Source organism: Symphodus melops (genome assembly GCF_947650265.1).
Source record: "Symphodus melops genome assembly, chromosome: 7".
Taxonomy (NCBI): Eukaryota; Metazoa; Chordata; class Actinopteri; order Labriformes; family Labridae; genus Symphodus; species Symphodus melops.
In genome coordinates, this window is record NC_136697.1 from 15,408,471 (window position 1) to 15,436,250 (window position 27,780).

The 27,780-nt window shown below is 40.1% G+C and overlaps 3 protein-coding genes across 6 annotated transcripts in view; all 3 read right to left on the reverse strand.

The window, feature by feature from the left end:
- Window positions 1-921: 921 nt before the first annotated feature.
- Window positions 922-4,040, reverse strand: mterf4 (mitochondrial transcription termination factor 4). Its single transcript, XM_079348783.1, has 4 exons — window positions 3,907-4,040; window positions 3,026-3,473; window positions 2,758-2,942; window positions 922-1,418 (listed from the first exon to the last, which is right to left on the reverse strand). The coding sequence occupies exons 1-4, from the start codon at window positions 3,931-3,933 to the stop codon at window positions 1,026-1,028; spliced, it is 1,053 nt and encodes a 350-aa protein (XP_079204909.1). The 5' UTR covers window positions 3,934-4,040; the 3' UTR covers window positions 922-1,025.
- A 699-nt stretch (window positions 4,041-4,739) lies between these two features.
- pask (PAS domain containing serine/threonine kinase) lies at window positions 4,740-15,556 on the reverse strand. Its single transcript, XM_079347751.1, has 21 exons — window positions 15,150-15,556; window positions 14,830-15,030; window positions 14,386-14,615; window positions 14,109-14,279; window positions 13,838-13,972; window positions 13,515-13,649; window positions 13,053-13,314; window positions 12,274-12,455; window positions 12,052-12,181; window positions 11,120-11,288; window positions 9,443-9,630; window positions 8,953-9,082; window positions 7,975-8,564; window positions 7,732-7,874; window positions 7,466-7,633; window positions 7,160-7,285; window positions 6,937-7,071; window positions 6,657-6,856; window positions 6,284-6,417; window positions 6,047-6,196; window positions 4,740-5,621 (listed from the first exon to the last, which is right to left on the reverse strand). The coding sequence occupies exons 2-21, from the start codon at window positions 15,026-15,028 to the stop codon at window positions 5,458-5,460; spliced, it is 3,741 nt and encodes a 1,246-aa protein (XP_079203877.1). The 5' UTR covers window positions 15,029-15,030; window positions 15,150-15,556; the 3' UTR covers window positions 4,740-5,457.
- Window positions 15,557-16,483: 927 nt separating this feature from the next.
- The window catches only part of kcnab1b (potassium voltage-gated channel subfamily A regulatory beta subunit 1b), a 35,623-nt gene continuing 24,326 nt past the window's right edge, over window positions 16,484-27,780 (reverse strand). For all 4 annotated transcript variants that reach the window (XM_079347374.1, XM_079347375.1, XM_079347376.1 and 1 more), the window contains 8 exons: window positions 26,336-26,379; window positions 23,289-23,375; window positions 18,558-18,643; window positions 18,186-18,306; window positions 18,012-18,106; window positions 17,756-17,876; window positions 17,539-17,627; window positions 16,484-17,318 (listed from right to left, as the gene is read on the reverse strand). In XM_079347374.1, coding sequence (XP_079203500.1) covers window positions 17,229-17,318; window positions 17,539-17,627; window positions 17,756-17,876; window positions 18,012-18,106; window positions 18,186-18,306; window positions 18,558-18,643; window positions 23,289-23,375; window positions 26,336-26,379 — 733 coding nt within the window. In that variant the 3' untranslated portion in view covers window positions 16,484-17,228. The remainder of the gene's footprint in view (window positions 17,319-17,538; window positions 17,628-17,755; window positions 17,877-18,011; window positions 18,107-18,185; window positions 18,307-18,557; window positions 18,644-23,288; window positions 23,376-26,335; window positions 26,380-27,780) is intronic.

Genomic DNA, 27,780 nt, shown 5'->3' on the forward strand with positions numbered 1-27,780 from the left:
CTGAAACACATTAATCTAATAGCACAAGTCTTTTCATTTAAAGTAAGACAGCAGTGACTAAATGAGGACTTTGTTTATATTATAAACTCCTCTGAAGTTATTGAATTACTTACAGAGAAAGTCTGTTTGTATTTAAACTTGTACAACATACAGTAATGTGTTCCTTATGCAAATATATAAATATACAAATACAAAATGCAAATGAATATGTTTTGTTGTTAATAGTTAACTCAATGTGAGAAACATACACAGTATTGAAGACTGACCATCACTGCAGGTTGAAGTTTAATTAATTTTTAAAATCTATAAATTTGCCAACGCTCATATAGTGGTGCATTAATTTTGTTAGCAAAAGTAAAAATAACTATGCAACCATAACTTAGAACTAGTTAAACACTTGTGTAACACTTCTGTCAGTGCTAACACTCGTATTGACAATTTATTGATTGATTAAAGGTTAGTTTTCTTACCTGGTGTCCAGAACAGTGTAAGCTCTCTGTGTTTCACATCCATTAGGCTTTACGCTTTTATAAATCAATGGCGGTTTTGCACATCTCACCAACGTGCTGGTCTTATCTGATGCCGTCTTTGTTGACTCATTCAGATAAAATAGGGATGGAGAAAGCTGTCGCCACTTGACAGTCACATAGTTACGGGGTGGAGCTTTTATCCTACTAGCGTCACACAAAATATTGCACTTTCAACGATTTCCACCCGGGATGTCTGGAATAAGAATTGGTTGAAAACCATGGATACGTTTAATGACTTTGACAATCAATCCTAAAGACACTTCAAAGAAGTCCAAAAATGTTGCTGTGGAGAAAAATGTATACAAGAACACAAAGTTAAGACTTAAAGCCATGTTTAAGCGTTGTTTGTAAAAATGTCATAACCAACAAATTACAAATTAAAGGTCACCAAGCTGTTAAATGGAAATATTTTATTCATTAATTTGTTACACTCTATAGTATTTAATATTCTTATTAAGTGTATTAAGTTCCCCTCTGTCCCTCCATCAACTGTCATTATTTTTTCCTTCTGTTCCTGTACGCACTTTTCCCCCCAACCTCTTCATCTTCATCCTCCTCCTCCTCCTCTTGGTCATCATCACTTTCAGCGTCAACGCTGCCCATCTGCTGCTCCTCTTCAAGAAATTCTCTCCCCATCAGTCTCTTAAATACCTCATACTCTTCCGTTGACGCCATCGCAACGTCAGAGAGGAAGGTGTCTTCGTTAATGTTAAGGATGCTTCCCAGTTTTGGGTTGATGATCAACGTCTGTCCTTTTTTGTCCGGGGTCTCGTACAGGCCCCGGCGCTCCAGAAAACAGTGTCGACAGCGCACTTCATCCAGAGAGAAACGGAACAACTTGGACTTCACCATCTCTGTCTGTTTGACGCCCATTCGAAAGTAGACGTACTGAGGAGAGATGAATGGAAATATGTGGTTACAAAACCATGAAAATCATCATTTGAAATGTGACAAAAGATTTACCTAACAAAAGCCTTTCAACTCTACCTGTTATAGAAACACTATTAACTATCTCTACAGAGAGAGAGAGTCACTTAGGCAACTAGAAGAGCTTTTAATTAAATATCATATTAGCTGTCAAGAGGATCAATCTCCAAGTTGAAGCAGTAAAAAGCCTGAAGTGTAGGATGCAAAGTTCTATCACAGCCACCAGAGGGAGTACTTGAGCACTGTTTTCTATGGTTTCAATCACACGCCTCTCAACTGGTTCAGAGTAAATATTTTCACAGAGAAAAAAAAAAAACAACTGAAAAGAGACAAACATTTGATTTGAATATGCTCTTGATGAAAGCCACTGTCGTGCAATGTAAGGAAATGAACCAACTGCTTAAAGATGGTAAAAAAAAAAAAACTTGTGTCGGTTGTAAAACTGCTACAAAAAAGCTAACTTTTACAGAAAAATCTTTAATAAGTAACTGCCGAAGCAAGTCTTGAACTATTTGAAAAACATGATCCTTCTTACAGAAATATTAAATATTGTATGTTTTAAGAGTCTGGCTTGAGATACAATCGTACACTACTTTCGTTGTGGATATAATGTTTATTTAAGTTTTGAGGAAGTCAATAAATCTGCAGTAACACAGACTAGATTTACTATGGGAACTGTCGCCAGACTGTAAACAACAATGTTTTATTGAAAGGGTGATCATTAATTATTGATCAATAGTGAGGAAGGCGGGTGAGAGGAGGATGTGAGTGAAGCTGACATCCATCATGGACAACCCCTCTCATCCCCTGCATGACACTGTTGGGGCTCTGAGCAGCTCCTTCAGCAGCACGCTGAGACATCCACCCTGCAAGACTGAGCGCTACCGCAGGTTGTTTATTCCATCTGCAGTCAGACTGTTTAACAGCATCACCACGTGACTCTGTATAATGATCATCAACATCATTAATGCTGCACACTGTGTGTTTAAATCTGATGTCTTTCCACAAGTGAAAGTGTACAGTGTTTATGCCTAGTGTTATTTAAATGTTATTGTATTTTTTTCTTCTATCATTGAATTAATGTAAACATACTCGTAGCTGGGGTTTTTTGTTGTTAATTTTTGCTATTGATGCTGTTTATATTTCCTGATCCCGTGTTTTTTGAGCTGCTGTAGCACCCATTTTCCCCTCATTTAGGGTATTAATAAAGTTTATCCTTCACCTTAAGTAATTATATTTATGTATGTCTCATCATTGGTGAGACTAAAAATACTTTTCATTCTTTAGTCAACATACTGACCTGAAACTTGTACTCCAGCTGACTCCTGTTTTCCAGAACTACAGCCGGACTGTCTCTGAGGATTTCAGTGACCTGCTGGACGGTAAACAGACACTTCTCCCTGAGGAACACAACCACATGTTTTATCGTCTTCACCGGCACAGTGAGGATCTGGGGGTAAAAGGCCACCACTCTCTGAAGACTACCTAAAGGAGGGTACAAGGAAGTAACAGTTTAAAACCTGTGAAGTCCATCGTTATTCAGACTCTTGGCATGAAGTACTTCTCACCTTCAACTAAACCTAGTTTGCGCAGGTTGCCGATGCGCTGCTGAAGCATGGACTCCTTTACAGTGTAGAGATCAGGACATTTTTCCAGCAGTTTCAGCACACTGGAAGGACTGAGGCCCAACACAAACAGTGCTGTGAGTGTTGACAGAGCATGTCTGGCAGCACTTACTCCTCTGAGTTTAGACACAGAATCACTGATCTGCTCTGCCTGGAGCTCTGTGAAACCCATATCAAGCAAGGACTGAAGGGACAGCTCTGAGACCGGCTTCTTGGAGAAAGGTGTTAGTTCACTGCAGTTGTTGTTTGGTGTTGACTGGAGAGTACTCTGACTGCTGCTGGAGGAACAGAACAGTGTGCAGCGGACGCACAGAGGCTGGAGATAGCATGATCCAAAGAGAGGAGGACTTAATACAGATGAGGGGGCACGTCTCACACACCGCAACAACACCTGCGGACAGAAACCATGGTTATAAGACAGAGACGGTGTTTTTCTCATGTGGCTCTACTATCCCTTTTTTTATTGTCTGTTTTTTAAACTTTGTCTTGTGTCCTTGTCTGGTTGTACTGTTTTAACTCTTGCACGTGCTATCCAATATGGTTTTATACTACAAATGGCAATACACTGAACTGAGACAGAAATTTGGTCTCTGTGTAATTATTGTCATATAGAAGAACCAACGACAGAGGAAAACATTATACTGTTAAACAGCAGCTATCATTGGTTGAAAACAAACATGAAGGTTATAGTGACAGTGTGCGGGCTGTTAGTCCTGACACATTTATATTAAAACAAGTGCCTCGTTAGGTCACACGTCTTAAATTAAACTAATTATAACAAGTAAAACGTCAATTTCGTCGCTTTATGTATATTTCTGATTTACCTGACATGCAGCGACTCGGCTACCCATGCTTGTCCGGCGAACTAATGTGTCCGACTCTAAACGTAAATAGAGAGGAGGAGAAAAGGTTCCGCTTGTATGTCGGTGGCACAAAGTTTGCAAGCAAGAGATGAGAAGGATTTCTCTTCAGATGGATGCTCATGTTGTTAGTGTTGTTTTCTTTTTAAATTAAAGTAAGCATTTAGGCCCAGAATAAATACATGAGATACAAACCTTTTTACTTATTTGACATGAAAAAAAACTGTGGTCTATTGCCAACCTTTTTATTTTATATTAGTTTTTAGCTCAACTCCCTCCCTCTCATTAAGAATGCTGTTTTTGCATTATTTACCAAAAATACCTACCGGTATTTACTATCAATTTATTTAGAACTTTTTATTTATTTTGTTGTACACACTCAAACACTTGCTTCCTTTTGTGAACTGGCATGTCTGACTGCAAATGTTTCCTCAATCAATGAAGTACCATAAGATAAAAAAGGTCCCACTTTCTTTGTGATTAGCCAAAGCTAAATTCGGTGAGTTGTAAAGTGTAGACAAATTCACATTTTAAAGGGATATGTAAGCTAAAAAGAGGATGCTTATTCTACACACTATCAGTCCCCTATTAAATGTCTATTTACCACCAATTGTGTAAAGTTTACTTAACCGTACTTGCAATCAACCATTTTTTTAAAAATGAGAGAAGATATACATATTAGTTTAAAAAAAAATAATACATCTGTATTTACAATCTGTGGGTGATTTAAATATTCTCAAGATCATTATCATTAAGAATCAACGCAATAAAGAAAAAAGAAACAAACTGCACTCTAATTGAAGGATTTTCTTTTTACTGATTTTGAACATCAAGTCACCTTACAATATTATCATACAGTTTAAAAAATAAAAACTTCATAGATTTCTATTACACAAAATATTTCTCCCTATTACTCCTTAATGAATATAAAAAGACACTGACGTAAAATATTTATTAACATATAAAATTCTTTAAATGTACTTACAATTTAAATAACAAAAAATAAAAGTTAAACATATTTCACATAAAACAAGTTCATGAAACAAAAGTTAGATCAGTAAAAGAAATCCCTGTAACTTCTCCATGTTGTTCCATTGAGAAGAGCGACCTCAGGTTGTGATCAATTGTTGGTTTTTATTGGCAAAGCTGGTTAAAAATAAAAATAAATGTCTGTTGTTTTAAAGCCTCAAATTTTCCCTTAATCCAAAGAATAAATGAAATATAAATGAAATAAAATGAATTACTGCTGGTCATAATGATTCTGATGCTTTTCTATGTAGCAATCCTACATATCTACAAGCTAATTTTGACCAGCAACTCTCATCTACTAACAAACCGTGCAGTCTTCATAAAGGTAAATGTCTAGTTGTCTCTCACAGAGCTCGGCTTACAAGGAGCAGGATAAAATTCAGGCCTTTATGAGAAGAGCTTCTCTTTGCACTTCATATCCTGTCGCACTCCCTCGAGGCGACATTTTGGACGGACGTTGGCCTCCACTTCATTTGAATTCAGCCTTTAGTCCTCACAGAGGTACTTCTGAAGCTCTGTTTCCAGGGCCAACATTGCCATGTCATCTTCATCTTCCTCCTCTTCATCAGGAAGAGTGTCATCATGTGGATCTGAGAACAGGTTCGGATTGACATACATTTGGGGTTTCGCCTCCGGCTGCTGTGGTGACCCTGTCAGAAGAAGAGGATCTTGTTTGGATTTTATTTTAGAGTCAACAGTACAGTTAAAAATGATTTGCTGAAGGATATATATATATATATATATATATATATATATATATATATAAAAGAAAAGGACAGGTTCATAAAACATCCAGTAGTTAGTAGATTTATATGAAATCTTTTTAAGAAAACAATTCTGTGAACGCTCTACATCCAAGATAGACAGACAGACAGACAGACAGACAGACAGACAGACAGACAGACAGACAGACAGACACACAGACAGATAGATACTTTATTGATCCCTAAGGGAAAGGAATTATTCAAGGAAATATACATAGAAATTAGTATTTATCTGAAGTGGAACCTCATATCTGAAGTTAAAGTCAAGGCTCGACAGTTTATGTCTAACAATATTGTCTAACAGTACTTACAGACGCTTTGAGTTGAAGGGACCACCTCTGTCCAGCTGTATTCTGCCAAGGAAATGGGCTGGCTGATCCAGGTCTGCAGCAGCAGCTGGTCCAGAGTCATTCTCTGAGCAGCGTCAGGGTGCAGCAGCCCACATAACACACCGTGCAGCTCTGTGATGTATAAAAGAGGCTTTTCAGCTCGGAGTTGTAAACATGTTTCTGTTTGTGTGGCAAGTATTGGAAACTTCAGCAGCATACCTGAAGAGAGGGGAAATGGAGGCTTTATATTGGCTTCCAGGATCTCCTCCACTCCACAGAAAGGGTTCTCACTGAACAGCAGAGTGTAGAGCAGAACACCAAGAGACCACATCTCCAGCTCTGGACCCTCATACCTACAGAAACAAAATAAATAAAGGGAATCAATATAATAACACAGTATTCTAATCATTAGTTAATTAAGTTAATGAAATGGATTTTCTATCTTTACAATGATCAAACCTTTTTCTTAAAAAATACATTGTTTAACTGTACATCAATTTAAACCATCTGTAAAAAGGTTAAAATAAGATTTCTTGTTGCTTCACGAAAAGGAAGGAATGCATCTTTTCTTTTTGACGTGTTATGTACGTACGGATTTCCCTGAAGCACCTCAGGGGAGCAATACTCCAGTGTGCCACAGAAATTGTAAAAAAGCTTCCCGGGAACCAACATGGCAGCAGAGCCAAAGTCTATTAAGCGGATGTGGAAACACTTGTCGATGATGATGTTCTCGTCTTTTATGTCCCTGTGGAGGATGTTCTTATTCCTCAGGTAGAAGACAGCGGCCACCAGCTGAGAAGAGGCACAAGCTGGGATTCAGCAAAGAACAAATAACCGTTCCTGTCATCTTCTTTCCTTTGCTAAACTCATACCTGCCTGAAGATGTAGCTGGCCAGAGGCTCATCCAGCCTCGGCTGCAAGTCGATGAATTCAAATAGGTCCAAACCTTCTCCGTGTTTCTCCATCACCATCTGGAAGAAACTCCCGTTCTCAAACACCTCCAGCACCTAGTCACATGAACACAAACAATGAAAGGATTCAGCATAATGAAGTCAGATTTGTGAGCCCGTAAAGGTTGTGATGTCGTGCAGATACCTTGACTATGTTGTGATGCTGTACTCGCGTCAGTAAGGCAATCTCCTGGCTGACTCGTCCCAGCATGGGGTCATCCACCCAGCAGTCGCTCACTATCCTGGCCTTGCTGATGAATTTTACCACTACCTGCAAATTCACAAAACAATAAACCATCACATCACTACAACAGTTAGGTTTTCCCCCCAAATCAAAAATAACCATTGTTTTTTATTCAATAAACTGGTCTAAATTATTTCTACTTAGAAATTGCAGCATATTAGATACAAGTGCATAAAAATGTTTCCGGTACTAAATGTGTTTTCTCACTTCCTGTCCATCACAGCGTCTTAAAGCCTTCCAGACAAAACCAAAGGCTCCTTTTCCCACAGCTTTAAGAGGCTGGTACTCTTCTTCAAACTGTCCGTCACAGGCTCGGGACTGCTCCAGGTCCAGGGTGGAGCGCAGGGCGTCCCCATAACTGGCATCTCCAATCCTCTTAAAAGAAGAAAAAAAAAACAATAATCAAAAAGGAACATGATTATATTCATATTGATTTGCAAAGAATATCACCAAAGACCTCTTCTAACACTGACCCCTCCGAGACTTGCTTCGAGTTGGCTGTGTGTTGAATGTTTTGATTTCGACAGCGCCCCCTGCTGTCCACGTCTGCTCATCCACACACAGAACATAAAGCTCCCATCAGGGAAGTCAGTCCTGCACACATCACACTGCACATCTGGAGAGACATAAGATAACACTGGGTTAATTCTTTTTACTTTACATGACAAAATCTATACATTTTTTTTTTTTTTTTTGGAAAAAAAAGTTAGACCAACCTATTCTGGTGCCATCTCTGTGGTATGCGCTTCCTTGGTATATCCCCTCCAGTATCTCAGTACCCTCTGATGTCTGGTTGTTTCCATTCTGCCTCTGTTTCTTAGGAGTAGACGTGGCAGGAACGTCTGCCATGGACTGATTTCCATCGTTCATCTGCATGTTGAAGCCTTGACTCTTGTCTTTATGAATTGTAGAGAGAGCAGACCACTGATCCCGTTCACCCTGTTCTTTTTCTTCTGGCTCTTCACTTGAGCCGTTTGTTGCCTCGACGCCAGCGTTCCCCTTCTCAACATGTTCTGCTTCCTGGTCGGACCCTATCACGCATGGGGAGGGAGTACGCAGGAGCTCGGCTGTATCGCAGGATGTCATTGAGTGTCGGTTTTCATCGTTGTATCCTCTGCCGTCGGGAAGCTCTAGATTCCCGCTCAGATCGAGGTCAGCCATAGCCCGGGTCACCAGATCACCATCGCTGTTTAGGTCCAAGAAAAAGCTGGCCGAGTCCACGATGTGTGCTGAGGGAGAATCCTCCATCTGGCCTGGAACAAAACCACCATGGCCGGCAAAGTTTTCACAGAAACCAGAGGAAGACCTGGGAAATCGAGGTGGAATAAATTAATGAGAAAGAAGAACTGATGATACCAGATTGGAAAATCTTTTTAGAACAAACACATTCTGATGGAAGAATCTTATTGAAAGCATGCTGGGAAATGTAAACATTTCTGAAGCTGCTTTCTATCACATTAAAAATATCAAGGCGCTGCGTTGCATCAACAAAGCTTATAGTCCTTTTAATCACAGTGGTTATTTTCCCGTCAAAAAAAAAATCTCCAAAAAGAGTTATTGAATAAGTGTAAACTAACATTTCACTGCACGATTAATTGCCAATAGCATAAACCATTTGACAGATGTACAGATTATAATATTATATATAATATAGTAATATTCTTTAAAAGAAGGGGTGCAGCTTTCACCCTCACCTGCTCTCCAGTGAGACGACCTCAAAGCTGGAGTCTTGGAGGACAGACGCACACGAGTGTTGTTCTTTGCCCACATCAGTCGATAGGCCACGCCCCCTGCCGACAGCCAGTCCATTCTGACAGGGAGTGCCTAAAGAGGAGAACATTTTCAAACACAGACGACCAACGAGTCGTTTCACAGAGCTCATGCATGCTGTGGGCATCGTCAATCTGTAATTGCTGCAACCAGGGTCGCATTCCAATATCTGTTGCAGTTCTAAGGAAGGAAGGAAGGAAGGAAGGAAGGAAGGATGGATGGATGGATAGATACTTTATTGATCCTGAGGGAAATTCAAGTTTTTTGGGGTTTTTTTTTAATTTATGAAAAAAAAAAAGGTTTCTTAGTTGCAGGACAGAACTACAAATAAATGACTATGAACGCTACGTCAGCTAAGCTGCATCATTCCTGGGATAATCTGACTGGCAGGCTGATTATTTGGATGAACTTTACCCCTGGGTTTCTGCTCTTGGCTATGGAGCGGTTGTTTGATGGAAAGCAGACAGAAGGTATTGTCTTCTGGAGGATCCACCCAGGTGAATGTCTTCAGGAGAGCCTGAGTGCTATCTGCATCGTCCGGCTGCTGGCTGCAGGGAGCCACCTGTGCAGCCTGCTCCAGCAGCTCTGCAGTGTCATCGGCCCTGAGGAAAGAACATTCGGATTTGAATCGAGCAAGTGTAAAATCTTGACGCGAATCAGGATGAAAGAAGAATTTCATGAACATTTGATTTGATTTGTTTATTTAGCACATACAGAGGAGTGCAAGGAGGGGAACGAAGCCAAATAAGGCTCATACAGAGTTCCACCCCTGTCTGCATTCAACATTAACAACATGTTGATAGGTACTGTACAGAAATGATGAAAGTGTAGATGTAAATACTTGTCAGTTTATAAACAAGATGGTGTGAGTCAGAGATAGAGCTCACAGTGTTTAAAGCACTTATGTTTTGATTGACTGTTTTTCCAAGGCTGTGATCTCTAAATTCTCATGAAAAAAACAACAAAAAAACAGGTTAGAGAATCAAGCTTCAGCGCGTCTCGTCACAGACAATCAGAGCACGTTTTCCTGACCTTCAGAAAATCCCTTTTTGTTCTCTGACCTGAGAGACAGCGTAGGTTGATTGAGTCTCCTGAGGTTTCTTTTTTCCCCTTCCAGATAAGTGAGGATACATTCAAAAGCAAAACATTAACTACTGTGAATGCCCTAATAACCTTTTTTTTTTTTACGCACAACGAATTAGAAAGCATTAAATATACCAGCGAAGCGAGGATCACTGTGAACAGTTGTTTTGAAAAGTGGATCGTTTCCACCGCTCCCTCTCCGGGCACTTAGGGTGATAAATGTTCTCCATGTAGAAACTGTTCATCTCACGTTTAGCTGCTTTTATAATATTAATAATAATAATAATAATTTCATTTGTAGCGCACTTTACATTTAAAAGAAAATCTCAAGGTGCTACAAGCAGGCCTACGACTACGACAAGCCAACGACTATTAAACCTCCTAGTTTAGTCAGAACAGCCACATAGGAGTACACGTTTCTTTAGATGGAAAAAACCAGAAGACGTATAACATGTTCACTCATGTAAATAAAAGTATCTCTGTTGACCGAACATGCCATGATATGATGTGTCCAACAGATGGCGCAGGAGAGGAGTGTTTATATTCTTTAAATCCCAAACATAAATTATTCTTCCAGAATTAACAGTTTGGATCGCTTATCTACTAACGTTATGACAAAACATCGTTTAAATCTTTATGATTCCAGAACAAACTACTCTGATCCTGATTTTACAAACCCAGCACAGAGAAAGTGTCTGCTGAGGTAAACACACAGAGAGACAATTAGGCTTGGCCATAGAGGAGCTGTGTTTAACATTTACCGCCAGGCATATTAAATATTCATGAAGCTCGCTTTTAGTTGCTTGGATGTTGCTATAAAAGCTTTTTTTGTCCAATACAGTCATTTGTTTTTGAACACAAAAGCACATATTGTGGTCTACTCTAAACATCTGCTGGCAGAGCGTTTTCTGTGCAGTTTCAACACGGGTCATTTTCAGGACATTTATTGTTTGACGGTATGGAGACACGGACGGTCTGATGAAAAAAAGAGATGGTACTGCTACATACATTACCACACGTGTGGAGGTGACAGTGGGAGGAGAGAGGGTCGACAAAGCACCCTGTCTGTCCAGTCTGGTGCTGGTTCCAGTGAAGATCTTTCCTCTCCCTGTGGGGGTTCTTCCCAGTGTGGCGTGATTCACCATGGCCATATCGCCGGCCACCAGCGAGGAAGGGTCTATGGTTGTGAGAGAGAAAAAAACCATTGTATCAAACACTCAGTGAATAAAAACAAATGAGATTAACAGTCAAAATAGCAGTAGATACAACTGACATGTCACAACCCCTTTTTTTCATGAGTCATTTTTGGGGCCTTTTTTTCCTTTACTGGATACAACAGCTGAAGAGAGACACATTCGGAGGAGAGAGTGGGGGATGACATGCAGCAAAAGGACAAGGTCAGACCCGAACCCACAGCCGCTGTACGCAACATCACTGCTAGGCTATCGGCACTCCTTATATACAATCCTTTTTAAACTCCACATAAACGTGTGTGTTTTGCAGCTAACAAAAAGAGAAGGCAACAGGTTTTGAAAACACAATCTTTTTTTACACATTTTATTTTCCCTAATATTCTTGTATTGCTTTGATTTTGGGGGATAATGATCACACATTAGAGGAACATTTACCCAGACCATATTTTAAGCACTGAAAAAGGTGATGCATTATGTTGCTGTGGAGGCACCAAAGAAATTGTTTCTAGAATTGCTCAATTTTTACGATGTACTTTTTTTGGTCCTTGACAAATAAAACACAGATGAAATATAAAACTGTCTCATTCAGAAACCTCCTGTTGTTTTGGGAGCACAGGTAAAGCCCTGTGTCGTTTACCTCACTTCACGTCATATCTTCGCTTTGTTTAACAATTCCTCTTTGACCATTTTGGACAAATCACAGCAAGTGGGTATTGCAAAAATCACAGAAATACTTCAAATTCTCACCAGATTTCCCTGATACTTTATTTGAGGTTGCCTCTTTACAAGCCTCCGTTTGAGAATCAGAAAAAGAGACGCCCTCGTTGTTGGAGCGTGACATCCATCTGTAGAAACCGGGCATCAGAAAAGCCACGCTCTGCAGATGACAAACAGCATTGGCACAAGTGAGAGTTGGCACGCTGGTCAGTCCAGAGACAGTCTTGAGTAGTCAAGTGGTGATTGGCCAACCTTGCTCAACAGCTCATCCTTGCTGTAGCCGAACAGACTGAGAGCCAGGTGGTCGTGGATGCTGCAGATCGAACCGTCAGGGTGGAGCAGGAGGAGGCCGCTCAGAGGAGCAAACACCCAAATTGTGCCAGAGTACTCCAGAGGACGAGTGGGGGAGAGTACTCGGCTGTCCACCTCGACTTCTGTAAGAGTGGAGGTAAAGATGCACAGTAAGTTAGAAATCTACGAGCTTACAGTATAACATGAACACAACTGTTTCAATGCTATCACCATATGATCAATACATGTGATATTAGTGTTTAGGCTGTAAGGATGCTGAACTCCCCTGTAATACACATACGTATATCCTTAAAGTATAAACATTTAATAAATGATGTTAATATTAATGTGTTAAGCTGTTTGGTAAAGCAGTATAAAATCAGCGTATCCTACTAAAATAGATTTAAATAATTTAGGAACATAACATGTAGCCTACTAGTGTATAAAAAAAGAACCACCACACAACGCTCTCTTTACTCTTTATCTTAACTCCACTGCTCCTTTTTTAATCAGTGTTACTTTTAATGTGTATTCCTTTTCCATCAGAGGTATACACTATCATGTCCGGTTCCTGTATATGTTTTTATTACGAAGGCTGACAAGTTTACACTTCAGTATTTTTTGGAGGAACTTAGTGCAGAATAATAAACAGAATGGATTATGCTGCATTTCTTCCAGAAATAATCCCTCTCTGACCTAGCATTAAGGCGACGTACTAACCAAAAAAAAAACCTCCTTACCAGCAGATGGCTCTTTTTCATGAGCTTTCTCACAGTGTTCAGAGTTTAAGTCCTCTGACTGGCACACAGTGGAGGTGAGGGGTGAGCACTTGTGCTTTTCTTCCACACCTGAGCTTTCACGACTCTGTGTTGGACAGGTGCAACCAGTCCCATTATTTAGGTGTCGGGGTTTCCTGCATACCACGGCCCCCTGAAGTTTCACACACAGCGGGACAGATGCACCCCCCCTGCTTTTACCAAACACTCTCTGAACTCTCAGCATCTGAAACAAGGAAGTACAAGTGAAGTCAAAGCTGTGAGATTTACAGGAAAACATCTGAGCTTATACATTGTGTGATGCGTTTTATTTCGGTGTTCCTGAACTGCCAAAGAAGCACACTGGAAGACATTTGAAAGCAATGCGTATGAAAGGCTTTCTTTTCATTGCTGAGTGGGGTAGTTTCAGTTCTAAAGCGTGCCTACCTTGGGAAATGAGCTACTGTGGAGGGGGATTTGTAAAGAAGGGATTAGCTCCTTAACAAACATCCCTTTTAACTTGTCGGGATGCTGATATCCATGGAGTTGTGCAAATGCCAAGTCACAGGTAAGGATGCTGCCCTAGAAATGATATTATATAGTGTTAAATAAGACCATTTGATGGGTTAGAAAATCTAACAAATGTGCACTAAAGCATTAATAAAAAGAAGGGGTAAGAATCACAATATATTAGAGGAAAAAAAACATTTAAAAACAAATTAAAAGAATACTTCAGTTCTATGGCTTGGAACTAAAAGCTGCGTACTCACGTCTTGTGAAAATGACAGGAACGCCGATATTCTTTCCACAATTTCCATCATGACATGCCATTGCTCTTCATTTTGTGACTGCCTGAGAGTACACAGTGACACTGGCACCTCTCCAGATGACGTCACAGCATCCACCTGCAGGAAAAGCAGCAGATGAAACAAACTTAACTCCCTATTAAACATAAACAGAGACATTTCTAAAGAAATGGAGATGTCTGGCTAAATGGTGGAGTTCAATGCTTTGTTTTTTTTATGTCAGCGTGTATCATACCACTTTTCCGGACACAGCCACGACAGTTCCATCCACGTGCAGAAAGTCTTCTTCCAATGCATCTTCCAGGACCTGATTGGTTTTCTTCAAGAAACAGGCCAGCCTTTTTCCAATGAGGTCATTGGTAGTGCACTCAAACAGTTTGCAAGCCTGTTCATTTGCTGACAGTATCTGAAAAATGACAAAACGACAACACATATTCAGGGCGTACTTTCGTCACAGCGCTGTTGGCAAAAATTTTGCCCAGCTGCCGCAGCACACGGTGCAGACACAGTACCTGTGTGGTCTCATGGTCAACAGTGAGAATGGCTTTGTTCGGGTTGAGGGCAGATGGGGACCCCAACAGGTTAAACCCTCCAGAGAATAATTGACTGATTAAGCTTTCCTCTTTCTCTGACCAAGTGGACGGGTGTGGCAGGGGGGCAGCACAAACCCGGGAGCAAGAGCCTAAGCTCAAGAGTTGGTGGTTTCTCTCTGCCACAGATGCGATAACATCCACATATTCACCTGAAAGCAAAAAAACCAAAAAAAAAACCATTTCAGTTATGTCTATAAAAAAAAAATCCCTTTCTCAGAAGAAATCAGTCCTGGCACAAATGGAAATTGTGGTTTTTTATGCTTGACAGTGACAACACGCCAAAGGAAGATGAATTATTAAACTGTTGTGGATTTACATGTCATCATTTCAGCTCTTTGCATAATTACAACCCTAAATACTCACCCCTCAATAAACCTGGAGGACAGCGATGTTTCAATGCCAGCAGGCTCTTCTTGTGAAACGGTCTCTGTGTACATGGGTAAGACTTGTTCAGGTCAAAGCTATCTTCCAAGAGATCAGAGAAGAGGTCGGGCACCACACAAATAGTGTCCCCCTTTCCTCTGTTGCTTTGTCTCGCCCTAAAGTTGGTCTCCGTCGACATTGCTGTTGGTTGACAGACAGATTGCAGCATGATAACAATTGAGCTAACAGAAGATGTCTTAATAATGTAATCTGATGTGATGAAGCGTCTGATTTCAAAGGTAAGGAAAACAATCCCTCACCTCAGGTCGGAGAAAGGATCCCTGTGGATTGTTTTTCTTAGCTGTGAATGGGCACAGCAGTTTCAGTTGACTTTAGTTGGCAAGGTAACGTTACCTCCCCTTACTTCGCTGTGTGGCTAACTAGCCATCTGCTAACGTTATTGTTGCTACAAACAAACGCAGCTCTGCCCTGTTTGGATCTCGAAGAGCAGAGTAGCCGCTCAAATTTAGCACGGCTTCATGTCACTTTTACCGCAGTAGAAACACAGCGTTGACACAACTCCACCTGTTTAAGTGATGGGAAATATAATTTAATGGCTAATACTTCACTTAGTTTCGACAGGCTCAGTTTTTGTATACGGCGGGTTTTCCAGCGCCAGTCAAACCGAGTAGTTTCGAGGAATCCTCCTTTAACCAATCAACTACCATGTCTTCAAACACGGACAGCTTATTGGATAGTTAACCGGAAACGTGTCTTTTGTTTACATGGAAACTCGGCTACAAACGCTGCTAGATTTAAGATTATGCTAAAATTATTTATTTATTTGAGTAAACTCTTTAATTCCGATTACGGTAATATTTCCAAACGAAATGATAATGTAAAAATTGAAAATCATTTATTTATTGTTTTATTTTAAAAAACGTAAGCCACAGACAAACCAGCAGAGGGTTTTCTGATTTGACGTTTTGAGGTTTATGAAAATCATGCTGCCAATAATTAATCTCTATTTTTTTTATTCATTTTGTAAGGGGCAGAAAAATTACAATATAGACATGATGTTGATGGGGAAAAAACGCATGGATCTTTTAAGCATATCACATGAGAATCATAAGCTCTTTATTTGCATGTACAAATCTAAGGAACAACACTGAAATACATTTTTTATTGACAGAACTCAAGAGAGACAATCTCATAATGCAAAACTGTAATCCAGGAAAAATTGGGTTAGAGCTATAACTGAGTTTCAGGTACAATGACTGCAGGGGTCCATATGGAGTGATTTTCTCAGTCTTTATTGGCTACATGGCTTTATTTTTAAATCCACAAGCTCCCACTCAGAGGGATAATCTCCACAACTTTAACTAGACAAACCTTTTAGCCACAACACAGACCAAAAGGAAATAAATCAGACATTATTGAAACTGACAGACAGGCTGGCATAGTCTAAATAAAAAAGGGTTAAAGGCTTATAGGCTAATTGGGAAGTACACTGTGTTGTACTTTTGCATAAGTGAAAAAGAAAGAAAATACGACGGGAGGAGAAGATAAGCTCATTTTAACATAGCTGCTTATTAAGGAAAATATGTAACAGTCAGTACAGATGTTTGGAAACATAATTCTAGTTTAATTTAGCTCTCTTGGTATAGCAACAGCATTGTGAACAGAATTTCAGTTCATCCAACACTGAAATGATTCATCACATTGACAGCTCAGCTCCAGCTGCAATGGGAAATGTTAGCAAATCATCCAATCTGCCAAGGCCAAGTCCAATTGCACATTTTTTCTACAGCACAAACAACTAATAAGATTGATTCCTTGGACATTGGGTACATTTTGATACATCACATTTTTTCTGGGTATTTACTGCTTCGAGCCTATGTGACACCTGGACATAAGTACCTCTATGTTCTGTTTGAATTTCCCTTGGGATCAATAAAGTATCTATATCTATCTATTTTTTAATACAAGGACACCCTTATCAAAGAGAACATGATGTTCTTGCTCCTGCAGGTTTCAACCAGTTTGAGCTAACAGTAAACTTTTCCCCTTATTCTACCCTTTTGGTTCTTTTTATTTCTCAGAGCAGCAGAGATTTCACTCCATAAAAATCATCTTGATGCATCTTTTAACTGTCGTTCAGTCCATTGGCTGGATGCTATAGCTGTTGCATGCATGTTTTGTCAAGTAGCTCATCCTACAATAATGAGTACTGGTTGATCTTCATACAGACGAGGAGCCAAGCAGAGCACTTTACACAGTCACACATACAGTCATACGCTCACACAAGCAGAGTTGGGCACGCACTTATGGTGCCATGGCTGTGAGGAGTGAGCTTTGAGAAGCTGTTTGAGCATAGTTCACTAAAACATCAGTCCCTTTTAATGATGATAGTCCTTTTTACTGTGGGGACGATTTCCTAGTATATGATCAACTTCAGAGGCGATGCCAGCTGTCATCTTTGGAATTACCTGCACAAAACAAAGAATGATACACAATTATGCTGTTTCATTAGACCAAACGATTTAGGACGACACTTACAGATTTATATACGATTTGTATACAATTAATATACATACATACTTATGTATGTATGTATGTATGTATGTATGTATGTATGTATGTATGTATGTATGTATGTATGTATGTATGTATGTATATAAAATTCATTATAGTGTGCTCTTGTTCTACCTGAATGGCTCCCAGGTTCTCTGTTAGCTGTGTTGGATTGGAGGATCCCAGCAGCACTGAGCTCACTCCTTCATTTCTCAGGCACCAGGCTGTAAATTGGGGAAAGGAAGACATTTTTTTTTCTGTGACATGGTGGTCTCTTACAATGTTTAAAGAAAGTATAGAGTTTGCATTGAGAGGAAAGGAAGGTTGAGACTCTGCATGCTGTCCCTCATACCTATGGCTAGTTGCGGTAAAGTACATCCAAGCTTCTCTGCAATATGAGCCAGTTCCTTTAGCTTGGCTTGTTGTTTTCTCCCATCTTCACTCATTATCTTCTCTCTCAACCACTGGTATGGCTAGAAGAATAAGAAAAAGTGATGAGTATAGGGATAATTCATTGAAATCAGGCAGAACAAAAACGAGCCACCTTATGTTTCATAGTCTAGCATTTACTCTCTTAAAGGTTTGGAACATAGACTTTTAATCTGTACCTTCATTGATGCTCTGGAGGAGTCGGGAACACCATTTTCATACTTTCCAGTGATAATTCCACACGCCAAAGGGGACCAAGAAACCACACCCACACCTGAGAATCAACATTGACTACTTAGCAAACGCACAAATCTATCACAACCTTAAATCTAATAAGTTCACCATAAACTTACCTATCTTATGATAGAGCTCTGGCAGCTGGGTTTCCACTTTGTCCCTCTGGAAGAAGTGATACTCTGCCTGCTCACACACTGGTGGGATTAGATTAAACTGTCTGGCTACAGAGTATGCTTCCTAAATCAATACAAAGAAGGAAGAAAAGCAGGGGAAACATTTCATGTCATTAGGAAACTTAGTCAAACACTGACCTTTACATTTGAAGTTTTCTGACTGTGACAAAACAGGTTTTAACATATTGGCTTATTTAGATTTTATGATATGCCCCCTTAACCAATATCATTAAGGATAAATGTTTATACAGGCCTGAGAACTTTGCTAAGGAGGAAACGTACAGATAGTTAGATGACCCCCCAAAAATCACTCACCATTATTTCCATGGCGGACCATCGAGATGTCCCCCAGTACATGGACATACCCTGGTTAATGACGTGTGTCATTGCTCTTACTATCTCTGCAAAACAAAATTGTAGAGAGTAGTACATTATTTAACAGAGGATGGCGCCACAAGTACATCTTTTATATAACTAACAGGAAAAAAACTACTTTTAAACGTTGCCTGTATTTAGGAAGATATGCAACCTTTTAACTTCTTCATTGTGTTCATTTTATACACAAAAATACTCTGAAAAGAATATCGATCAGTTATTTTAATTAAAAAATGAAATTTATTATGGACATGATGGAGTAAGCCCATATTACATTGGATAAACCTTTTATTAAAAAACCTATGGTGCGTTAAATAGATTCTGCCTGTGTATGTTGTTTTTTTGTTTTTATTTAAAGGCTTGTGTCTTTTAAACTCTTGTGTAAGCAGATTTTCTTCGCTCGGATCAGACGACTTTATGCAGCCAAATGCTTCAGGGGTTAAATGAAAAGACTCGGTCAACCTTAGCAGAGTGTTGCTTGCTTGTGCAGCAGAACAAATCATAGCAAGTTATAACTGTGGGGGTAGAAGTCAGCCAGCACAGTGGCCTTTAGAGGTTTGTGTAGTTGTACCTATGGATCCTGCAAGGAAGAATCAGTTGGTGGAACAGTAAATGTAATTTCTTTATTCATGTAAGGTTTTAGAATGGAAAAGGTGGAGGTAATACAGCTATTACTTTTAATGGGTTTCTGCTGTATGCAGTGCACAAACTCTCTAATTACTGCGGAAAACAACAACATGATAAAGTGTTTCATGCGATCTCTCAGTTTGTAATTGCACTTAAAATGCATTAATGAAACAGCTGCTGTTGCAAAGACGCAAATTCTTCAGGCAAAATATGTAGCGGATAAGGGAGCAGAGATGAGAGCACAGCAGATTGTGATTAAAAAAAGAACAATTCTTTCTTCATCGGGGTTTCTCTGTGGACCAAATTGTAGCTCTGTGAGAGACAGAGAGCAAGTGTGCGTGTGGGTGAGGCAGGTGCGAGGGTAGAGGAATAACAGTACATCTGCTCCAAAAGGGAGAGAGGGAGGCAGGGAGAGAGGGATTTGGACAGAAGGAAAAACTGTCAACCAAGCGGAATCCTCTGAGGCACACGGTTCAAATTAGTTTGTGAATATATGAATAATCCAAATAAAGGCCAGGAGGGGACTATGACACCTTGATTCATAGCAACATCCGGGCTCCCCTACAGGCCAATGTTAACATAAAGTTCCTCTCCATGAGTCCATGGTGAGTCATCAATGCACACAACAGACGGAGCCACACTGGTTGGGTGCTGGGGTGAGATTTGGAGCACACACCAACAACACCCCACTCACAAAAACCCACTGCAGCTTTTCAAGGAGGATGGTGTGGGAGTAGTTGTGGGCACATGCACACGGACATGTGTGCACGTCGGGCAAACATTTACCTTTTTTTTGTGGTGCCGACCAACATATGAGAGTGGTGGACAATGAAGGTGTGAAAATATTCAAACACTGTATGTACAGTATGCATGTAGCTGAGGCTTTGCACAAAAGCTAGGAAAAACAGGGAAATTGGAAAGTGAACATGGCCACTAGTTTACTGAAGTGCAGGAAACCTATAATACAGCACCACAGGAAATAGTCCTCAAAGCCGGAAGTAAGTTGGCATTTGAGCGCCATGGGTCCTCTCCTCTCAAACTCAATGGGGGATTTTAAATGGGTTTGTGGGTAGAAATTTGAACAATCGTGTTCATTTGTGAAGATTGTCCTGCTGAGTAAAAGCCTATGCATCAGAAGCTTATTCAGCTTATTCTCTGCAAGGATCCAAAATCCACTCTGGGTTGGCCTATAGAAATACGCCATTTGGTTTGTTCTTTATGGCTAGCCTAGCAGGGGTGACTTTAATGTTCTTACATGATGTACTTTTCTAGCTAATAGTCATTTAGAGAAAAATTGAGAATAAACCAGGGTGTGCTTTAGGGTGTACCTATCTGTGATTTATAAGCCGACAGGTAAGAAAATTTAACATTGGGTATCCAGCCTGTCTTCCTAATAGGGTCACTTCTGGCTCTATTTAACGTCAGCAAAATCTGCCTACTTGTATTTCTACATCACACACATAACTTTTCATAGTAATTGGCACAGTCACCTTATTTCAAACTGGGCTCATTGGATAGAATGACAATCAGTCCAAAAATGTAAAATGCAAGTCTTCTAAGTTTTTTGTCAGACTCAAAGAAGTTACTGAGCCTAAAATATCAGAATGTCCCTTTAAATGTGTATGCAGATTAAATAAACAAGGAATAATATATTCTATATAATATATTCTAATATATAATGGAAAGTATATCAAATTAGATGGATTCATGAAATGTGAGCTAGATCTTGTTCATGGTATTTGCACAAGTTGACTGCTGTAACATTTCAGACTGCTGGCTTACCAATATCAGCCTGTCCTTGAAGCCTCTCAAAGCAGCAACAACATGCCGCTGAATCAGGATTGGACCAGTAGGTATCCCATTCTCAACCCTTTGTTATAATAAGTGTCTTTGTGAGAGTTAATCTACAGGAAGGCACTCATCTTAATCTTTATTATGCATTTGGAGAGTGTGGAGATCAATAGGTCACACAGGTTTTCATTTTTGGATGAAGCCTTTTCTGTGATTTTGGGAATGAAGGTTTTGAATATGAAGCAGAAAGGAAGATAAGCATTGAAGCACTGAGACATTATGCCACTTGAAGGAATGTCCCGACTGCGTGGCTCTGGTTTTGTGTTCACGATGATATGGCATTACAATTTCATTTGCTCTCCGGTGAAAATCTCTTGACTGGGGGGGATTATAATAAAGTCTATTTATTGTTCTCATATCGGCTCTTTCACTAAGCATGTGTGTTCTATCTTTAGTCACTCTGTCCTGGGGGTTTTTATATTTTGTGATTAAATTGGTTCAATTTACTGCATCATTCTCATCATATTTCCGACAATTTAAAGGCTTACACAAACTGATCGAGCATACACTTGCAACATGCGAGATGGAACTCCAGCTAGGTTTAGATAGATAGATCGATAGATAGATAGATTATTGATCCTGAGGGAAAGTCAATGAAATGGGTTATTCCCGCTTAAACAAAATCCAGTCTGATTACTGTAAGTGTCGTCTCTATGAGTAAAAAGCTGTAGAAAAGAGTCAACAGAAAACAAGAGAGAGACCATGAAGTTTGATATTTGTAAAGTATGTTGGCAATATTTCTGCTGGATACCACTTGGTATAAGCTAAAAGACAAAGCAAGTCAAGACTTTGTTGTCAGGGGAGAAAAAGAGAAACACAAGAGAAGAATAACTGGACAGAAAAGAAATGTGATGGTAACAAAGGGAGACTTTGCATCCATGACATCACTTTTCTTAGTCCCCAAGGGGACACGTCTCACAGAACGTCGGATGGAATTAAAGTCACAAGGACAAACAGACACCACATAAAAAAGGTATACACAGCAGAATTGGTATTCGCATACACATAGACACACACCTGTTAGCTAGCTTAACATCATTTTCTTTAATGGAAAATGCGTGAAAATATTGGTGTCACACTGTTTGTAAATGCATGGTCGATCTGTATAGAGATCTGCCAATGAATAAAAAGATTTGGATGCACTACTTCCTGTAAGTCTGAACCTGCACCGTGGTTGTTTCAAGCCATTGACCTTCTACTCAGTGATATATGACCGTGGCCTTGCATATCTGTAATGAAGGATGAAGAAGATGTGAACAATGTGTTTTGCTCATAAGCCAATGAAAACAACAACACTTGTCTGTTTTTGTATCTGACATCTTTCTTTGTTATTTTTATCATTATAATGCGAGTCCCTGAATCAATCAATCTCGCATTATGATGAGGCTTCTTCTTAACATCAGTTGACAATTGAGAAGGGACTTTATCTGCAGAGACAACTAACTAAACAGTTTGTAGTTAAGTATGCCGTCAGGTCTGCCAGTCACCAGTACTACCACTGAAGGCAATCCAATCCAAAGTCTGCTGGTTTACAGAAGAGGAAGTACTGGGGCAAAGAGGAATGACTGGAACTTATTTTAGACAGCCCAGAGAGACTAACTCCTCTTAGCCAAACACTACCTGTGGACGATGGTTGACAGAATAGATGAAGATATACTGTATGTTTGGACCACATCACAAGAAAGAAGTTGTTTAGAACAAAACTAGAGGTATTAATAGGAAATGAATGGTGACATAAGGTGGATGAGTGGGAAAGGCAGCACTACTGTGTAGAACGAATAGAGCACACAGTACGCCTTGTATGTAGTGAGACCAGCCCAAAAATACACCAGCATCCCCCGGGGGGGCCAGATAATCCTGCTTCTAAAGAACATGGAGGGCTGGAAGCGGGTGCAGCTCAGAGACCCTCTGGAAACACAATGATCCCAAAGAGACAAAGAGAAAAACACAGGGAAAGTTGGAGACAAAAATAGAGGACAAGAGATGAGGCAAGATTGTCAGACAACTTGAAATATCTGTCTGTGTGTGTCAGAGGGAGACAATCCCCTTAAGTCAAAGGCAAAGGTCAACAGTCCGGTGTGGGCTGCGGTCTTGTAAGTATTTCTCACCTTCTCATATTACAGAACAACATGCATTGTCCCTGCCCCGACCCTCCACAAGTTTCCCCAGGGGTATGGCTGGCCAATCACTCACCTTCCATGGGGGTGTTGCTGTCTGGCCGGTTTGCAAAAACCACATCCACATACTCAAGTTGCATCCTCTGGAGGGAGCCCTTTAAACCTGAAGAGAAAAACACAGTGACGGTAAGTTGGTAGGTATCATGAGCCCTGTTGTCTTTTTTAATATTTGTAAAAAATGTGTCAATCACCCCACCAAAAAACCCATCATGACTCCAAAAAGTATTGAATCCAAAAGGACGTTTTGATACACTAGAAAGGGATCTCTAGAACTCATACATCCCTACTCATATAGTGGACCAATTTGAGTAATTGACATACATTTCTCATATGCTCCCAAGTTGAAAATCTTTTCCCTTGAGCACTTTAGACATAGACACATTGGCCTGAATCTGCAGAGAAAGTGTGACTTCCTACTTTCTCCTGTATTATACATATGCTACACTTAAGTTGCAGTGCTTGCAGCACAATTTAAGTGTTGGAGATCTTGGAGCTGGGAATGATGTCACACCTGAAAACTGGGTTCCAGTTACAAGTCAAACAAGCAACATGGAAGCAAACAGGAGGTGAATATAAAATCAAACTATTCTTGGACATGCTTGACACGGTCCTGATTCTTAAAATTATGTGGGATGGATTTTTTTATTGTATAAAAAAAAACATTTTCAAGCACACTATTACTACTAAAAATTATTTTTCTTAATGTGGATTACAGTAACATGAAAACTAGGGTGAACTGGATCTTTGGGGATTTAAAGTCAACATGTTTGTTACTATGGCAAAGTGACAGCTGAACAAATGTGACTCAACGCCTGCCAGCTGCAGTGTTCCTGCCACATCTTTTGATCCCGCAAACACGTGATGCTGTGTTGTCATATTCTGTCTGGCTTACCCAGCAGGGGTCACGGTCATAGGACCAAAAGTTATGCATTGTTTGCACAGGATATGCAGGACAATTTTGTGTTATATGATATGATTGAAAAAGTATTTTTTTCATGAAGGAGAGATTTCTTGTGTAATAAACATTGCGACCATTTGGAATAGAGAGCTGCTATTTTACTTAGTTTAACAGGTTAATCACCTTGGTTTGAAAATGTGTTACGATCTGGAAAACATGCTTCAGTTATATGAAGCAGATTTTGTTAACAAGACCATAAACTACAAAATGTTTTGACTGACTTGATTCATGTCATTATGTCATAATAATGGGATGGCGGTAAAAGAGTGGTTTGTGCATGCATCTGTGGAGGCTGTAATCCTCCAAGCGGGCGACTATGGTTCAAATACAAACTGCAGGTTCCTTTCTCACATGTGTAATTTCTCACCCTTAACACAACTTCATTCATAGATTCATATTTTTTTAAACACAGCAAGTGTAGTCGTCTCTTCCAGGCAGCTATGCCACCATTATTATGCAGAAATAGCTTATTTTCCTTTATTTACAATGAGAAGTGGTATGAAGGATATATTGGGGCCTTTTTAAAGGTTATTTTGTGTCATGCTTACTGCAGACAATCTTTGAAAGAAGATCTTTGTGGAAAACATTGCACATTTTCACACTATTATCCTTGTTACATAAATGAATGCTTTTTTTTGACACACACTTCAAAGCGGAGAGGCATTTATGAAAAATGAGGGATCAGGGGAAATCAAGGTTGCGCCCGTCTCCTTCTCTCTTGCTTGGCTTTACGTATCGTATGGAGTGAAAATAAGTAAACTGTACAGGGAAGAGAAAACATAAAAACAATTGTGTGCAGATCACTCCTCATTCACATGAGGAGAACAGATGAAAGAAGATAGGGGAACACAGGAGCCTGTCACAGAGGAGGACAGCAGAGTAAAGAAGACAAGGCAAAAGACACTCTTGCGCTCTCGAGTATGTGAGTGTGCATGGCAGATTAGTGCCAGAGGCTTCAATGCCGCCCGCTAATCCCAGCTGAGAGTTTTGCTCTCCTCACCACCATGCCAACCACTTATTCCTCCCTCTGTCATCTGAGCTCCCACGATCCCAGAAACACCCATTACATGGGTCCCAATCGGAGCCTGCACCGTCATCTCGAGCAGTTTCCTGCAGTCCTGTGGATTAGCTGGAGTTTTCTGGCTATGAAGACAATCTATTTTTGGAACTGTAAAAAGATGTTGAACAACAGATGCTATTCTAATGGGAAATAATTCACTCTGTGGTGAATAATGCATTCAATTATGTGTTCTTCGAAATCCTTTTTGAAATGATGACATTGGAAACGAACTCTTTGTGCTGTGAGGAAAGTAGTTTAAGTGCTTCCAGGATGCTCCACAGATTTTGACATTTTCTTGCACATTACTCTAAAGTTGATCAGTGCTAACCCTGCTCGTGAAGTTTGGACTCCTCATCACATTCACCTGACTAGTCAAATGATGCACTAAATGGCCAGTGGTTGGCTTTATATTCAGTTCAGTTAGCTGCTATTCCAATTAGTTATTCCATTAGCCGTGTGGCTCCATCCTTTGTTGCAGCGTTACTGTATCTTTCTCACATCGACAAACACCACGATCAACTGGACATGCAAATTAGCTTTAGCTATTTAGCAATACCCCTATTCATTCCTCTGCCCGTCTGCCCTTCTCCTCTGGCCCTTTCCAACTGTATTCCTCCTCACTTGTTCAAGGGGGGGGGGAGTGGCAGAGGCTGCTGTGAATGTTAATAATGTGGGAGAGAGCTGAGTCACTGCAGGAGGTGCATTGCGCTGTGGACTGGATGGAGCGTTGTTTTGGAAATGTGTGCGTGTGTGTGTGTGTTTAAGGTGGCTGTTCATGTGCGTACTGTACTATGATGTCATCTCTTGGAAGCACACATCTTAAGATAAGACAACCGCAAAGACAAAACATTAGTTGCGGTTCGATGGAGAATTTGCAAATACAACTTCCAAATTCCCCTGGGTGTGAATACTGAGAAATATCAAAGAGGGGAGAGAATGCACATTCAGGGAGGAGACGAGATAAAAAGAGGGAGATTAGGGGAGTGCAGCGACTGATGGGGTGATGTGAAGGACAAAGCAGAGGAGAGGGAAATCGACTTGTTACCTTCAATGATGTGTTTTCTGTTGAGGCCTCTCTCTGTCTCTGCTCTGCAACAGGAGGGAAAAAAGAGTCAGTTGTCTGAACACACATGAACTTAATAACATACAAGAGCCTGTATAACAAATTACCCACAAAATTCCTCACAAGCAGAACACCAGCTCCATGCTCTGCAGCTATAGACCAAACTGTGCACTGTCTTAGAGATGGGCAAACACTCTTGAGCTTGCTCTCACTGTCTGTCGAGGTGCCAAGTGATTTACAAGAGAATGTAATGACACACGTCTGTGCGGCCTGAGTACTTTGACTTGTTTATGAATGAGTATTGGGTTTAACTTGAATTCAACCCAGTCCACACAAAAAACCATCCACAAGATAAAAAAGGAACATTTTTTTAGTGAATGTATCCATAGTTCTTTTTACATTGCCAGTTCACAGCGGGACTGTGATGCTTCTGTCACACCTCACACACAGAGGGCTAACCATAGGGAGAAGCAGTTCAAGCTTTGTTTGAAGGCAGTAACAGAGGTGTTATGTGCATCATTCAGAAATCTAAATGTTTTACCTGTCAGCGATATCTTGTACTTGCTCAGCTGGTAAAAGCCTGAGTCTGTCCTCTCTATTAGCTGTCCAGATACAGCTGCAATTGTTCCCATTCTCAAGAAACCTGCCATAGAGCCCTACTTTGTGGCAAACTTCAGACCAATTCAAAATACCTGAACAATAGCTCAGGTCCACCCTCAACTTTTTCAAGAACTCCAACCTGGTTTCCACCCCCTTCACAATACCAGCCAAGACAGCCCTAGTTATTATCCAAAGTGATGTGTTGATGGCAGTGAATGCTGGACTTTTAACAAAACAATACTCTTCCTGCACACCTAGGTTTATCTTTTTGTATGAGTTTAGTTAAAGATAGGACAGTTAGGATATATTCAGGTATATGTCAGTTATGGTATTGCTTAAATAGATTACAATAAATAAATGGACATTTAAATCACTCTCATAAAAGTGATGAAAGTCATCCAAAAGAATCCAGTTTTGGGCTCTACATGAAAAAGCAATACTCTGCAGAACTGTGCTTACAATGCTTCAGCGATCTATAAGAGAGCTCACCTGTGTTCACTCAGTCAATTTTAGATTTTCCTCATGCCTGCGTTTTCTTTTATGGCCTATTTTCCCCTCCTGTTCTTTTCTGCTTGTTCTGCTCTTGTTTAGCTTTCTACTATCCGTCTTATTTTTGCTTCATTTCACCCTTTCTCTTCTGCCTCTGGTCCCAGCCTGCTTATGGGTTATAATAACCCATGAAGACATGCTGCCCCTCTTTCTTATTGTAATGCCCTCATACCTTTCATTCAAATTTCTTCTGAAGACATGACTGTACAACAATATATAAGTATGATAAGATGCTTACGGATCAGTCATAGCTTAGTCAGAAAGGGGTCAAAAAGTTG